General features: G+C 40.1%; 1 protein-coding gene across 1 annotated transcript in view; it reads right to left on the bottom strand.

The window, feature by feature from the left end:
- Positions 1–17,068, bottom strand: part of LOC111654665 (zinc finger matrin-type protein 4) — a 51,283-nt gene extending 34,215 nt beyond the window's left edge. Inside the window, exons 1-2 of the mRNA XM_087173840.1 lie at positions 16,465–17,068; positions 2,782–2,898 (exon numbers count right to left, since the gene is read on the bottom strand). Coding sequence (XP_087029966.1) covers positions 2,782–2,892 — 111 coding nt within the window. The 5' untranslated portion in view covers positions 2,893–2,898; positions 16,465–17,068. The remainder of the gene's footprint in view (positions 1–2,781; positions 2,899–16,464) is intronic.
- Between the last annotated feature and the right edge of the window lie 740 nt (positions 17,069–17,808).

The raw sequence follows: 17,808 nt of genomic DNA, 5'->3' as shown, positions 1-17,808 counted from the left end.
CTTTTCATTATTTTCTATCCTATATACTGTATATATAATGTTGCAATGTTTGATGCTCACATCAACGCCAGCTCATTGTTTCTTTATACAGTCATCCACTCCAAGCTCAGCCTGTTCACACAAAACCATCTATTTGAGTAGTATTATAGGTATTTCATATACAACAGAGGTTTAGTTTACAGTCGTTTGGCAACAGCAGAATAACATTTTACTCTGGGATGTCACGATAGAAGAAATTATGTCGTTAGTACCAATACCAGTGAAATTCCATTATTCTTGATACCAAATTTGATTTAAAAACAGAAAACAACAGAGACTACTGCACACACAATACGCTAACACACACACACACACACACACAAACACACACACACACTATTGCCTACTCACATTATGAGCTGTCGCTATGTTAGCCTATATTAGCCTTTGTCTTGCATTATGTGCGGAGCTTTGCTACAACAGATGCCAGCTGTCAGAAACAATAATGGTAACATTACAAGACATGAACATTTTTACGACATGGTTAATAAGTTAACAACTAAAACTCCCTCCCTCCCTGAATGCTGCACAGCTCTGAATGCCTGTCTTTGAGGTGTTTCCTCCTTTCATTCAAAATGCTCTGTATATAACTTGTCCCTGATGATCAACGTCAAATACAAAATATGTCCATATACCAGTCTTTTACTTTACCGTGCCTGCCTTCTTCTTCTCTTCAAGTAAGGTTATTCTACCACAATCCTCAGTCGTGGAAGAATCACATCTCCAGTAACTATGACATCTATTGTACACTACTGTAGAAAAACAAGTGCCGTCTCATTTTCAGAATTTTGTCATCAACTTCATACTGAAGTATCTGTTATCACATTCCTATTTACTGGCAACATTAGCCTCAGTATTTCCGGACATTTTCCACTTCAGTTTTCATTTTATTGTATTTCCCACATGTAGAACTATTAACAGGGGCATATATGGAAAGGTTTTTAGGCATGGATTATGATTGAAAGACTGAATCCACCGTTATATCAAACAATAAGCAGGTAAGAGGCGAAATATTTACTGAACAGAGATTCTTTGTTGCTGCCGATGTTCTTACTGTCCACTCTCATATTCTGGATGGGATTCAGGCTTGAATGTCTATGGATGGATTTGAGCAGTTGCAAATTCAAACTAGTTTTAGTTACTAGTTACTTAGTTTGTTTTCTGAACCTCCACACTGATAAGAAGAGGAAGCAGTGCTCACCATCTTCACGAGTGACACTCATTTTGTCACTGCGTATTCCTTGTTGTTGTTGCTGCAACACATCTGTTAAATGATTTGCTGTTTGTCACTCATAGCACGCTCCATTATCAAGGGATATGATGGGTTAGGTTTATGAACTAGGGAGAGAGCAAGCTTGGGGTTTATTCATGCAGCCATGAAACTATCAGGACTTTCTATATTGCTGTTGATGATCAGCAGTACACATCCCTATTGTTTTAGCGCCCAGGCCTACTTTTAAGGAGGCCCCCAGCTAACATTGCCTGTTTCACTGAATGCATAACATGCAGTTGGAGATAAATATGGACTTTTTTTGAACTATGAATCATGCAAAACTACTCTAGTAGAGTCCCAAAATAAAAATATAGAGCATTGTTTTTGTTTTTTTTTGGCAGTTACCAAAAAGCCTCAGGTGGACTGGAATAATTTGCATAGAAAAACCAGGATGGACTGCAATCAGATTCATGATCTGGCCAATGGACATGCATATTTCTGTGAGAAATGTAAATTAAATTGTATTAAATAGCATCTGGGGCCTCCAGACGCTTCCAAAAAAGAGCAGGGGACCTGCTTCCAAAAGGCTCCTGGACCCTGGAGTCCTCTGTAATTCATCCCCCAAAATAATACTCCTTTCTTTAGCCTTTTGTTCTCGTCTTATGCAAAACATTTTCAGTTACCCAGTGCATGAAATGTGCTATTGAAGTGAAGTTGCCTTCCTTACTATTTACCCTTATTGAATCTAACATACAAAAAAAATCCTTGCCTTCAAATTATTTCTTGCGTCGTCTCTTTGATCTACTGACCTCTACAGAGAGTCTTTGTAAAGGGTGACACTGAGGACATGCAGTGACTCATGCAGTCCACGTTTGTCTGCACAACTCAAAGCTGTGTGTTTTTGTTAGAGTTGTTCAGAGACAGAAATAGATTATTGTCAGGTGGATGTGGTTGGTACACATGCCTTGGAGACGCATATACACTGTCATTGTCCTTGCTTAATTCTCTCAAGATAAGGGCCTGGTCCTCATTAGTTTGCTTGTTAATCTCAGTTGTGTCTTGTAATCAACGACGACCTCAATGCAGAACATGCAAGGAAGTGCACATGCACGTGTCCCCGTGCACCCACGCACACACATGCATATATCCTAGTTAAATAATGCACAAGGCTGATTATTTAATGGACATTCATTAAATTACTCTCAGGCAGTCTGCTGAGAGGTAGACTACATTAAAACAAAAAGTGCATATGTGTGTTTGTTTGCTTGCAAGTGACTCGCATTACCATGCTGCATTAAGTCAATGTATAATGGATGAGCACTGTTTTGAACGGCACAAGCACAAATTGGTACAAATAAGGCTGATGCAAAGTGTACAGTGCAGAAATCTGCCTGTCAAAGCAGTAATCGTAGCAGCATTTTTGTTTTTGTTTTGTGCAATCATTTCTGTTTGTGTCCCTCTATTCGCATTGTGTGCCAAAAAGAGGAAGCAGAGAAAAATCCTCCAAACCTGAGCAAAGACGGACTCACCTCATAGTGAGCGGTGCGCTGGGACTCGGAGATGAGCTGGGCATTGCAGATGTTACAATAGCTCTCTGTGAATAAGCCTCCATCCACGACGCCCGCAGACTTCATCTTCATCTGAGACTACACAAACACACGCACACACACACACACACACACACACACACAAGCCCAGACATACGCAAATATGAACATGATTAAAATTCAGAATGGAATAAAATGTCAGTGAACCTTACAGTGTGCATTAGAGGTGCAGGAGCATGCATGTATCTCATTTCAATTCAGAAATACTTTTCCTTCTGAACGACAGACTCATCATGACAGTTCAGCCCAAAATATGTTGATCCTCTCTGTCAGAACATCCTGTCATTGATGAGTTTGGCTCCAGTCTTGGAAACACTGCCCTGAGGCTCTGGCTCCAGTTTCTGCATTTTACTTAGCAATAAACTTTTTAAATATATACACATTTATATTTTTGGAATAACCCAGAAACACTGAACATGCAGCTAGAAGCAGGGGAACTTAAATTGTTTGAAAGCCATATACATTCCATTAGAGAGTAAAATGTAATCAAAAGTCTACATCTATGAAAAGTATATGTACCCATTGTAAAGAACAGGCCCTTTCAAGGTGTTGATACATTAATGATACATTAACGTATTTATAAGCATGTTAATGTTGTAGTTGGTCAAATCTAAACCTAATCTTAACCAGTAGCTCCACCATACAAATGAATGCAATGCAGTAAACGATACAATATTTTCCTTTGCGGTACATTGGTGGAGCAGGATGTTAGCATCGTGCCACCTCCGGTTTTATTTATACAAATTAAACAAAGTGACTTGAAACAATGTTTAAGAGTTTAAGAAAGATTAAGAAACTTGAGTTTTAGATTTCTGGTCGTCTTCTAAGACAAAATATTGTCAGCCATCTTTATAAGTTTCTGCTTTGCTGGTAGTTGGTAGGTCTGGAAGAACTGAAATCATGTTGTTGGCACATAAGTGAATAAGACAGGAGACTCTAAAATAAGTCATACTAGCAACTAACTACTAATTTGGCCTGGTTTTGCGAACATGTTCATCTCTTCTAGTGTAAAATGAGTTTTTACGACGAGTCTGCAGTTTGACCTCTCTGGGGCTCCACTCAACTTTCCAGTGTTATTTTTTTTTTTTGCACTGGAGTCTAATGAGTAACAATCATAAAGCCTGTCTTGACAAACTAAATGTGAAATTTGTCATTTCTACATTAGATTTTGCAAACTAAGAAATACCTGAGAACAACCACGCTAATCCTTCAAATGGTAACACAACAAGTAATGATAATGCTGCAAAGTGAACAGTATAGCCAAGAGCAACTTTGTTGAGGGTTACAGTCTCTGAAGTAAACTGTTAAAAGGTCTCCAGCAAGGTTCCATTGTGAAAACATGGTGAGAAAAGTGTGTTAAAACCTTGTCAGTGCTGGGATTGCCCAACCAGTTAAACCATAGAGACCTGAACATCCCACTGGGAGCCATGGCTCTGGGTTCTTAACAACCTGGCAACAGTGTTTTCTTTCACTTTCATACCGAGTACCGTAATAGAAAATGGTTTAATGATGTGCTCTGGGGTCTTGTGTTCAATTTGCTATTCTCTTCATTATGTGAGCCCTGCAGGCATTGCTTTGACAGGGTAAGGGTGAGTAACGGGTCTGTAGGGAATGGTCCCGGAACATCAACTATTAAACTGGATGAGCTGGTTGCCCCAAGGAAGCTATAGGACTGGGTGTTTGCAGGGGCAAAGAATTTCACAGCTCGAGATACACGGACGTTGCAGAGGTCGGCTCCAGTAACTTTGAAAGAATAGGACCTTTTATCTGGCATGGTTTCCTGAGAATCACTATGTGAGTGATGAGATCAGACAAAATCTACTCCATGTGTCAGCAGGGAAAAGCAGTGACATTGGTATTCTTTATCTCAAGTCTAGTGTATAATTACCTTTGGCCAATACACTTGCTCAACACTTCCATGCGCACACATACACTAACTCTCTCTCTCACACACACACACACACACACACACACACACACACACACACACACACACACATAAACCCTCTTTATACGTAACAGCACATACACCTTAGCACAATACTGGTAATTACCCCTGTCTGTTCATCTTGTCTGTTAAGTGCACCCGGGACCTTCCAATTAACTACAGACATGCTGTATAGACACTTACTCCATTATCTAATTGAACCCGCAGTGCAACCCACATACATTAAAATTAAATGGCAAAGCAGAAACATCTGATTTAGAGCACCTAGACTATTATCTCCTTTTATGTGTGCTCAGTAAGTTACACGTATCTGTGAGGTATAATAATCATTCTGAAATGCCACAGATGACAAGTTGGAAACTTGTTGTGTCTAGAGGCGTGGATGCATTATAACCTCCGCTATGTGAAGTGTCCTGTGAGACGTGATGGAACAGATAGATTTTGCAAAGTGACACATTAAAATTGCTCCCAGAATTTTGTGGCAAGAAAAAGACCTTGCACTGTGTATCTGGACGTCAGCCAGGCAGAAGTGAGTCTATCTTTTAATCTTCCGGCTAATTAAAAGTGATTGTGACTGCAGAAATATACTTATCTTCCTAATATCTCTATTAACTCTGATTATTACATGCAAGATGGGAGATGTAGACTAATTAATAGAGGCAATCTGTTGGTGCGATTAATGGAATGGCGGGCCCAACGAAGCGAAAAGACGGAGAGGCAGATAGTGGCAAAAATAATGAAAGAGGGAGGGAGAAAGGAAGGAAAAAAAAAAGAGGAGGTGGGGAGGAAAGGGGGGTTAATAATTGATGCACTGAGCGTGATATCTTCATGTTGCATGGGTTTAGAGATCTCAATGGAAATGTGGTTTCATTCCTGCCATATCAAACCGGAGCTGCTGTTAAGTGTTGACTGTTAGTGTATGTTTTACTTAAGCATCAATTTCAAAGTGAGTATGAACCACAAATAGGAGTGTGTTTTTATTTAGTATCAGGGTCAACTTCAGTTCATCTTTTGATTCCCTCTTTATAGGTCAACCGTCTCGAGTTACAGCATAATTTGCATCTTATTTTTCACTCACACACACAGAGGTCACTGAAAACTGTGTAATCAATGATGACAGAACTGTGTAACAAGTGAAGAGAGTTTATACTGTATATAGATGATATGTACGAGCGGAGGCTGATCTCAAGTCAGCAGGCAGGAATTTGAAAGCCCTGAAAACCTATTTACTCAATCAGCTTCTGGGTCCTAAGTGAGCACAGAATTTACTGCCAAAGTTCAGTCAGAGACACTTTCGTCAAAGAAATTATCATTTCAAAGTTTTTTAGCAAAGATTTCACAGTTAGATTTGGCGGGAAAGGCTCTTCTCTTTGAGGGAGCCTTTACGCCGTGTGCATAACTTCACACATTATCAGATTAACAGAGACTGAAGGTCATCCATTCCAGTGGAGGATGCGTGAAGGACAGTGACTGTTCTCTCTACGTTATGCTTTTCCCTGCGTCCTTATCTATCAGACCTTGGATGCCAAAGCTATGGATGGCTCCACCGACAGTCATAATAGAAGCTAAACAGTGAACCATTGTCTCACAATGTGAGATGAGGTTGTTGTGACCTGAACTCTTAGAGTGTGAGTAAACCCTTCAAAATAAGATGAACATTAGAAGTGAGAAAAAACTCTTTCACACCTTAATGGTGCACAGAAGTAACTGAGTCCTGCCCACACCAAACCTGTGACACAAACAGCAAAGCCAAAATGGTTCTCATGGGAAATAACCAAAAATGAACTGTAGCATTAGTCCAGGGAGAGAACTGATGTCGCGCCTGTATTAACTGATCAACATCAATCACAGCTGGGTGGCTAGTAATGTCCAACTCAGATTCTATAGCGGTTATCGTGAACAAAATGTGACGCATGTGACAGAGTTTTTCATACATCTAATCTTCATCTTATTTTGTAATCCAAAGGTTTCAGGATATCGCAACCTCGCATTGTTAGACAACGGTTCACTGTTTAGCTTCAATTATGGCTGTTGGTGTGTAGATGGAGCCACTACTATCCTCTGTAGCTAGGGAACCCACGGCCTTAAGGATGCAGTGAAGAAGAAGAGTAACTTGGAGAGAACTACCCAAACACAGGTCTAGTCAAGGTTGAGTGAACGAGGGGAAAGGGCATCAATCATCGTTTTCTCCTTGGCGCCAAGCTTACAATAAATACCTCTGCCTGAGACATCTGAACTCCTGCTGATCGTTTTTTTCTCCAGCTCAAAAGATTTCAACCACATAAGGATTTTGCAATATTTGATTCACAATCTGATGACAGTTGGTGGGTTGTCTGCTTATGTTGCCAAGCTACTGTCAATCAAATTAATATACACCCACACAGTCCTGATGAAGCAGATTAGTATTATTGTAAACGCCTACATCAACTTAAAATTTGAACATGTAGTTGTGGGCATTTAATGAAAATCTGAGGATTTTAAAGTAAAGTTAAAGATTACATGAGTGGTGCTGAAGAATTAGTGAGGTGGAGTCACTGAAAATATATATATATATATATATATATATATATATATATAAAACATCAACAAATGTCTAACAACAGTTCAAGTGAGGACAGAGATGAGTATTATACACAAACAGTAACTCAAATTAAAAATAAAAAAGCTCCAAACTCAGTTAGACAGAGGATTGCAAAAAGTAGACAAGTCTTAGTCAGAGCATGAAAGCCTGAGGCATCTGAAGACAGGATGAACCTTGAGGGGATTCTCTTTTAAGACCACATCAAGTATTTAACATGGATGTGAACTCTGAGCCCTCCCAGTAATCTCTGCCTCTGGCCCACCATTCATTAAAAAGCTGGCATTGAATTGGACGTTCCTTTTTTTTTTTTGTTCTTTTCTAATAAATGGAACCACTTAGAGTGTTGTCTGTCGCCTGGGCTTAGAATATTAATTAGTTTGTAATATTACTTGCAATTAGATAGCGTTGTACTGAATGAAAGCCCTATTGAGATATAGTGTAATGTGTTACCCAAACGGGGAGCTTCAGACTGCTACTATTACAAATATATTCTCAGTTCTCTTATGGCCTGAAAACATACCTTTATTGGTAAAAATGAGAGAAATTTGTTCCACACTTTGTAGAGGACAAGAGTGAAAGACACACACAGAGTGACAGAGGGATAAAGAGAGAGAACAGCAGGTGGTTGGGGCAGCAGGGCGTCTTTTAAGTTCCCACCTTCCTTCCCTCCCTCCTCAATCTTTCCATTGCTGTGTTGGCGCTGTGAACTGCCTATTCCCCTCTTCCTCTTTCTGCACTCACATTTTTATAGTTCCCATTTCATTTGAAATAAAGTGCTACTCTGATTTAACTGTCAAATTATGCATACAGATGCTGAAATATCGACATCAGCCTGTGAGCCAATGACCTGTCTAATGAGTCACTAGTGGGAATAACAAGAGAAAGAGTTGCAGGGTTAATAATATGGAACCCTATATCGCAAAGGCACTCTACTGCGTCACTTTGATGTTCCACATTACAATTTTTTCCCTGTTTCAGTCTTGGTAATGTAATCTTTCTGAACACCGCCCTCCCCCCCTCTTTACGTGCTCCAAGATTAAAAGCCCTCCCCTTTGTACAGTAGCAATCAAAGGTACTAGACTGAGGGAATAAAGTCTTCAAAGGAGTTGGAGCCAGACTCTGAATCCAAATCCACCTTCACTCTGTTTGCACTGCAGGAGCTCACTTTGTACTATTCTCGCTAAATACTGCAAACTGCAAACATACCCAAACTCAAACACAGTCAGGGCACAAACACAGTCTCATATGGGAACTGTGGAATATAATAAACGAAGAGCAAAAACCCAGAGATCCAAAATAAGTGACACAAAATATGTGATTAGAGTTACCGTCTGTTGACGATTGGTTATTTCAACCTATGTTTCTGTGTCTCTTCCTGTAGAATTAAGGTACAAAAAAATACACACTTAATGCCAAGGTCAGGTCACACACTCCTCCCTGTGTGTGTGTGTGTGTTTGTGTTTGTGTTTATGCGTGCGAGTTTGTGTTTGTGTTTATGCGTGCGAACACACATTTTTTATGACTCTTTCTCTCCCTTTGCTCACTGCTTGTTGTGCCCCAATTTCTATTTTGGATGTAATTCTCCTCTTTGAGTTGTGTAGGGAGCATCTTGATATTGACTTTCAAAAATAGTCACACGCTCACATAATGCTTCTCATCTCTCTGTCTCCCTTTCCACAGTTCTTCTACCTCCCTTCTCTTCCAGTGGTGGAAATATGGCCTTGAGGGCAGAGATTATTCATGAGGAATGGTTTAGGCTAGACTTATATTCTCTTGGGAAAGAAGCAAGATAAGCTATTATATTATGCACCTTACTACTGGAAAAAATTGCAGTGCATCTTGAAGTTAGAGACACTCATTCCTCTGAGGGATACTTGCTGATATTGTTTATATTCAAGATGGGTGTATATATTCATCCTTGGCTCTCGCATACAAAAGAGATCACGATCTTAATGAGACTTTCTGATTAAATCAAACATGCAGACATTCATGGTTCCCAGATGTTATATCCCACTGAATGTAGTGATACCCTGAATTTTGTTCCTGCACCACCATGAGGTACAAATTTATTGGTTTTGAGTGAAATGTGTCAAAACCAATTGGAAGGATTGCAATGAATGTTTGATACACACAGCCATGTCCCTCTCAGGATTGGAAGTGTGATAACTGTGCTGGCCATCTTAGTTTTCAATTAGCCTCTTAATCAATTTCCCTGCAACTGATGACATTTCTGTCATCTTCGGTTGTACTTTGTGCTTAGTGCTAATTAACAAATGATAGCATGCTAAACAAAGATGGCGAACATGTTGAACATATACCTGCTGAAAATCGGCACGTTAGCAATGTCATTGTGAGCATGGTGGCATGGTGATGTTGGGATTTAGCTCAAAGCAGCAGGTCGTAAGTGAGGCCTCACAGAGCTGTTAGCATGGCAGCAGATTGATTGACTGAGGTGAGATACAAGAGTATCTGTCCAGCTTACCATCACAGCTTGTTGAGTTTCTACAGTCCAAAAGAACATCAAGGGATGGGGGATAAATGAGATCAAACAGGAGGACCCAGTAATATCTTAGGGCAAGGAGGTTTATAAGGCAAACTATTCATCTCATGTATTTAGACCTTATGACCTCTCTGCCTTTATGAGACCTTTCTATTCATGAGGATAGTGTGGTACTTTTATCTCTGAAAATCTCTCTCCCCGGGCCATTAGTTGTTAATGGTATTAATAGCAGAACTGTTGCTTTAGGCCACAGTATGGATTCATTAGAGATTGAATAAAGACCATTATCCAAGTTTTCCCAGTTTAACCGAGCACATCTCCGCCCTCCAATGTCTGTCTGGGTGTGTGCGCGTGTGTTCAGTAACAGACTCTAAGGCATAGTGAGTTAATGGTGGGAGACAAAAGGTGGCCTGAAGTTTGAATGGGGGTGGTTATGTTACTGTAACATATGGGGGATGCTATGCTGGATGGCAACAAAACTGTTTGGGTCTGTCTGTTCCATTAGCAACTAATTGCACAGTTTTTAAACTCTGGTACATTTTGCCTTATGCTCTTATTGTGTTTAGTTTAACTTTCCTGATAGTTTTCATCTTCACATTTTTCCCTTGAAAGCTTTAGGGCATTATAGACTAAACAGTAGTCTTGGTTTTTTGCACGAAGACACCTACATTCAGTGCGTAAGTGTACTAGACCTGAGACTGCACTGATGTCAGAGCGTCGCCTGAAGAGCCAATAAAAGCAAGAAACATGGTATTGAACTGATCACAAAAGTACAAGCTTCAAGGATTCTGGCTGTTGGCAGCAACATATTCATCTCAGTATAATACACATGCTGCCATACACACATCTGCCCTCTTTGGTAGGGAGTGAGTGGAAAGGGGATCAGAGCAACGAATAGTAATATAAGAATTCAATATTTTCATCAATGTATTTTCCTAAACCCAAACAAAGGCTCACACATGAGCAGTATTATACTTTATTTCTAAGTACAGTATGTGTCATACTTGTGAGCAAAGCTGAGATGGAGCAAACAGATTTCCCATGAGGCAGCGTGCACCTGAAGACACAAGACATGCATTACCTAAGAAACTGAGCTGGAATGAGACATACAAAAAATAAATCCAATTCAGATATTGGAAACAAGAATAAGAAGTGTAAAAGAAATCAGGCATAAAATTGCAATGAGTGGAACAACTGAAGTGACACAAGCCAAATAATATTTGTAATGACTTTCCACTCACCATATCTCTCAATCCTCGCTCGCTCTCACTCTTCTTTCTCTTTGTCTCCACTATTGAATTGATATGACTGCAGCATCTAATTAGCAATATGACAATTTTCATCTTACTAATTAGTAAAGTAAGCCCCTTCTTCTGTGGCACAAAAGGCTCAACCAATACGATATGACTCGGTGTAATACATTTGAATACCTGCCGCTTACTGCAAGTCTGGTGCTTTGACTATAAAGCAGGTGTATAAATAGTTTCAGTACAATATGGCCGAGAGTTGATGATGTATTTTGGTCCTTAGGGGACATGTTAACAATTTTCCATGTGGGATTGACTGTCAATCACAGGGCTCCCATTGTATATATGTGTATGTGTGTTTAAGTGTCTGTCAGTGTGATTATGTGTGTGTGTGTGTGTGTGTGTGTGTGTGTATGTTTGCTTGAGTTAATGTAAGCTGCCATGCCTGCAGGGATCCCCACAATAAGCCAGAGGTAAAAAAAACAAAACAAAAAAACAAAACAGCTCATTAATGCACCTTTTGTATGAGGTGTGTGCCTCCGCATGTGTATGAGTGCAATATTTTCTTTTACGTCGTTTGTTCATACAAAAGCTAACAAATACACCCTTGATTGCTATTGTAAGCATGACCAGCTGCATATGTAACCATGCTGGAGTTATATATGTACACCAAGGTCAAGGTATAGAAGTGATGAAGGACAATTCCGCTTATTTTCAGGCAGGGCTGGCTGTGACGATCGATTGTGCTTAACTTTCACAATGTACTGATTTTTTGTTTATTCAGTTTGCTGGGAGCACTGTTCTCTAAGACAGTGTGAGCAGTATTACAATGTAAGGATTGTTTTGAGCTTTTGGCTTCAACTGTTAGAGTTTGCTTGGCCCTTGAGTGTGTGTTAGAGAACAAGGCTGATCAATGATCAAACAAAGGCAATAAATTCCATGTTGAAAATGACCTGAAAACAAAAGCAACTAAAACTTAAAAACTAAAAGCTATTTTAGATTTAGCTGAAGGTAAATCAAATAAGATCAAATGAGGGGGAAAAAATAATCTGGAAAATGAAACTGAATCAAACGAATCTGAATCAAAAGAGCATCGCTGAAGTTTAAAATAATATTCCCACACACACCACCCTATAACTGCCCGTTTCAGTCACATGAACTCTGCCTCCTTTGCCATTTGAGTCACAGAATATAATATGTTTTCTATAACTGCGAGTTTGATAAGAGAATCGAAGCTGAAATATTTTGTTTTCTCTCCTAGAAATATTTCCAAGAGAAGCAACAGAGGCCAACAGCCTTCACACGTACAGCTCAGATTGTTCCATAGAGTGGCAAGTTATTTGTTATGAGTTATATGGTCTCCACATGCACACACCACCCCCATCTATAAAGCTAGCTCGCAAGCATATAAACATCATACTGTGCTGTGTAAATTATGACCAAACACAGTCACACACAAAGAAATATGCTATTGATATGTATGAGCTCAGACTGCATGCTGTGATAGTGCATCACACAAACACTCACATTGGCATGGACTAAATAGGGCATGACCTTGCAGCACGTAGCCTATATAAACAGGAAGCTGTGAGCTATGATCAAGTGTCTGCGCTTTCTTCCACATGCATCTGGGTCTCAGTGTGTCTGTGAGGACGTTTATGAAGTTTTGAGAAAGCAAATGACTTATTTAGACAAATTCAAACAAGGAGAGGAACGTATTCTACATCTGATAAGCATATTTTTCTTTCCTCATTCACTAATGCACCGACAGCACCCAATATACCCGTCTCTCCTTCCCTTATTCCCTCCCTGTCTGGCAGCAGGCCAGTTTCCGAACATGGTGATGGAGCAAAAGAAAATTGATTTCTAAAGAGCTTTGTCGGCTATGCCCGGATATGAAATATGCAACCAGTTATTAGTCTAACACTGATATTAACATAACACGACAGCTGTGTCAAGATATATTTTAAAGATGTCTCTCTTGGTCCCTCCGAGAGATACATGAAATGGGCTAAAAATGCTAAACTACCACTTTTTCACGGCATACCAAATCATTATTACTGCTGCACAATTGTGATGATATCTGCTTTGTTAAAGAGAGAAAGACGCACAAAAAGCTCTTTTGAGATGGTTGGCACTGCACTGATGCTGCTATGAGACACACAGTCAATATCTTGATCATGTACACAGGCACAACGGGCGTTTTCATATTAGTTATTATGCAGCTATTAATGAATGTACAATAAGAAAGGTCAAATGGCCCACACACTGATGTACATGGACACACACACACGCACACACACACACACACATGCTGATGCACCCATGCAAAGACTCACACGCACACAGTCAGCAGAAAGGTCACAGCATACGGTGTGTGAGAAAAAGATATTTGAAGAAGATGTGCTGCCTGTTGCTATGGAGCACTCCTAGAGGAAAACATATACACACACACACACACACACACACACACACACATACACACACAGAAACACACACCTACACGTGGTGCTCTATCAATCTTACAGGAACTAGAACAATTGCACGCCTGTGAAACAAACATGCACACACGCGCACGTATATATGCACTTGCTCAATCAATCCCTGTCCTATTGAACCCTGCAATGAAGCAGCAGCAGCCACTTCTCAAGAGCATCACTGCCAAAATGTTTGCGTTCGCGCTGTGCGTGTGCGTGTGTGTGTGTGCGCGTAATTGTTTGTTTATGTGTGAGTATGCATATGCTTTATTTGTATGTATAGAGGGAATGCAGACACTTTTCAAGAACAACACTGCTTCTCTGTTTATTCCTTTAGGATTGTGTAAATTATGCCAGTCGGTTAATCAGATTCCTCCCCAGATGCAGTTCAGAACCTCATGAGAGAAAGACAGAAGAAGAATAAAATAGGCTACTCTTCCTCTAGATGGTTTAAAGCTGGCGGGAGATACACTGCATATGTTCCACTTTATGAACATGCTAATTAACTTGCTTTGTTTTTTCAGTGATTTCTCTTTTTTTTGCTCACCTTAAAAGCTTCACTTTAGAGTATTAGCTCTGAGGTATATAGTGTAGGACATGTCAACTGGCATGAATACAAGCTGTTACAATTACATAACATTACCTTGTCCTGGCTACCACATATTCTACTAAACTTAAAGGGGACAAGACGATGAAACAGACAAAAACATTATCTTCAGTTGTAACTAAATGGAATATGAAACAATAAGTTGGTTTTTTAGCAATCAGTCGATCCAGGGAATTGTATCTGGCATCACTTGAGATAATTGATTGATTGTTAGTCATTTTTCCATGATTTGCTGCTTTTCATTGTCTTGCATGACAGTAAACTGAAGAGTTTTGGGTTTAGAATAAGGCTGCAGTCAATGATCAGTCTCATTACAGATCCATCTGCTGATTGTTTCCTTGGTTTAACAATTGTTTGGTCAGAAAATAGTGAATGATGTTTATTGTAATTTCTGTCTTCACATATCATGTTTGATTGTACACTGGATTTCTCTGGGATTTGGAGCGTAATCGTACACAAGACAAAGAAAAGGAGTAAACCCTAACAATTTAGAGGCTTGAATGAGGATATATTTGGCATTTTTGCTTGAAAAATGACTTATGATTAATCAGTTACCAAAATAGTTGCTGCTGTCTGTGGACTCAACAAATCGTTCCAGCTCTGGGTTAGAACTGTTCGGGAACCTTTCATGGAATTCTTTTACTAATTTCTGCCATTTTTGTAGACCAAACGAGTAATTGATTATCTGGCATTTAGTTGCAGCTCCAATATGTTGGAAAAGGTGCATTTCTATTCAATTCTATCCTAGCTCTGAGACACCCTGCAACTCTGTCTGCTGCAGTGACCTGATCTCTCGCACTGACTTCTGATCAATAACTGTATGTAAACAGAGTATGAAGCTTCAGCTTAGCGCAGACGGTTGGGCTGCAGGTGGAAGAATAGACCCAGTGCAACACAGTGGAAATGGCAGGATATAGACAGACTGTAATGACTGCAGCTTGGGGTTAAATGTCCTTTTCTGAGGATTGAAGTGACGGTGGCATGTGACAACATAAATTAACAGAATTGTTTTACTTTGTGACACTTCATTACATGTGTCTTAGTGAGTGATATATGATAGCCTGTACACTGTGTGTGTGTGTGTGTGTGTGTGAGTGTGTGTGTGTGTGTGTGAGAGAGAGAGAGACAGGCAGGCGAGTGCTGTGAAAAGGCCATAAGCTGGTATCATCCTGACACAGACGCCCAGTATGAGGCTGACTGGACATTCTTCCCAAAGTGACAAATACTTGCAATGAGCGGTCTCTCAATGAGATGGATGGGAGCCAGTGAAATGCGATGCAGCTAGTATCAGAATTAATCCATAATAAATCTGGCATATGCATCATTTTCATATTTCACAGAAAGTCATTTACTGAAGGTGGGGCAGAGCTTGGATTTGCAATGGTGTGAAAGTTTCTTGATCATGAGGAAAGTCCCTGCATGTAATTCAAACTACAGCAGGTTGCCAACTTTTTCTAAATTCCCTGAAAAACTACACAGGAGCTGAACTGATTAGTAAATTATTCAAATTGTTAATCGCAAGAAAAATGATGAAGCACAAACTCGGACCTGGTTTCTCTCTGGTTTCAGCTTTTCCAAGGAAAGCAAGGTCTACTTTTCTCTGTCTTTGAGTCTCTGCAAACTGAATATCTTTGGGTTTTGCACTGACTGTTGTTTGGACAAAACAACACCTTTGGGGAACTCACCTTGGACCTGTTCTCAGACATTGTGTAGACCAATCAATGCATCGATTATGAGCTGATAATAAAAAAAAATTATCGTCAGTTGAAGCCCACACAGTGAACTAAGCCACATTAGCCCAACACCTCTTGGTCGACACCCTGAGGTAATTTTGGCATCAATATACCCAATATATTAATAGAAAGTGTTGCTTTTATCAGAAATTGTTCTATAAAACGCCAGAAGGACATTATAACCACAACCAGGGAAACTGTGAGCAGTATATGCTGCACATTAGGAAATGTGTATTAAGTCCATGCCTCAGATTTATCCACAGATCAAAAAGAAAAATACCACAAAGTTTGCAGATGTTGCTACAAACTCCACTGACACTCGCATTCCCAGCAGGAATCCCATACAAATATTGAGTTATTTTTTCAAGGTGCGAAAACTTTCAGCGTTCTGCATAAAACAGACGTCAAACAAACCAGCAGTCAGAGAATGAGGTCAATACCGGTCAGTAATTAATCTGTTGAACAAAGTCTACTGTCAGTATCTCCCATTCATCTCGGAGTCCATCACTCACCTTGCGCAGAGGCAGTGACACCTCTTCACAAAACCGTCAACCATCCGCCAACTGCCTGTCCTTAATCCTTCAACGCACCTGTGCCGTAAAATCCGTCAAAACTTAACGAGAGACTCGTCAGGCGGAGCGTCCGTGGTAACGTCGATGCTCAATGCAGATATTTTCTTTATTTTTTGTTTTCTTCTTTTTTCTTTTTTTTTTAAATCGCGCCGTCCCTTCCAAAAAAGAAATTCCCTCCTCCTCCTCCGCTGCTCTCTGTCGTGATGCGCGTGTCCTCTGGCGACTCTCTGCTCCGTGTAGTAGCGCGGACGGAGGTAGGAAGAAACGGAGCTCTGTTGATATCATCCACTACTACTCCGACCAAAAGGCACGGCTGAGGGAGAACAATAAACAAAGTAAGATATCCCAGGGAGGGAAGAGGTGGGGGGGTGGACAGGAGAAGAAGAAGAAGAAGAAAGTGTGAGCAGCCTTCACCGGGATGAATGAGAGACAGACAGACATAGAAACAGACAGACAGACAGACACACAGACAGCGCTCTCAGCTGTGTACACTGAATGCTCGATTTGCAGAGAGAGTGAGTGTGGGAGCACTGGTCGAGTGAGTAGGTTTCCGCGCAGAGCACCCACATGAATTTGTCTTACATAAAAATGAACAGAGAGACAGAGAGAGCGCCCAAATTCCCCGTGAAGTCATCACTGCGATACTGATGTGGTGTTTTTTTTCACTGGCTAATTGGTGTTTATGTTGCTCAGGTGTGTGACGATCACCTCGTCACACACAATGGCGTTTTACACTCTCCCATGATGATGTCTGTATGTTGTTAGAGTGGGGACTGAAAGTAACGTGTCTCTGGTGCTCGGTATTAACCAAGTTGTACTTCATGGCTTCCAGCGGTGTGTTGCAAGTATAGCTAGGTATTTCTGCATGATAGGTGTTTCTGCATGATTTTCCCAGCATGCTTTGGAATCAAGACAGGAAAGAGTCCTGGACAGGTCGTCATGGATTCATATTCATATTCCTAAAGTGATTTAGATTGAATAATTCTCCTGTGGTATTTTTCTTTAACAAAGTCTAAAATATTAATTGTGCTATTGATCTAAATGTTAGAGTGGTGAAACAACTAGTCCATTGACAAAAAACGTATCACTCATTTTGATAATTGATTAAACATTTAAGTCTTTTATCAAGCAAAAACGCTGTGCATTTTAATCCCTTATAGTCAAATACAAGAACTGGTTGCTTTTTCAGTATTATGTGACTGTACATTGAATTCTTTTTAGCTTTAGACTGTTAGTCAGACAAAACCATCAATTTGAAGACATCATATTGGGCTTAGGGAACAA

The sequence above is a fragment of the Seriola lalandi genome, unplaced genomic scaffold (assembly GCF_002814215.2).
Source record: "Seriola lalandi dorsalis isolate HSWRI2012SDOR001 ecotype SW California unplaced genomic scaffold, Sedor1 jcf7180002054285, whole genome shotgun sequence".
Lineage (NCBI taxonomy): Eukaryota > Metazoa > Chordata > Actinopteri > Carangiformes > Carangidae > Seriola > Seriola lalandi.
Note: the sequence above shows the minus strand (reverse complement) of the source record. Positions and strands in the feature narration are given on the sequence as shown.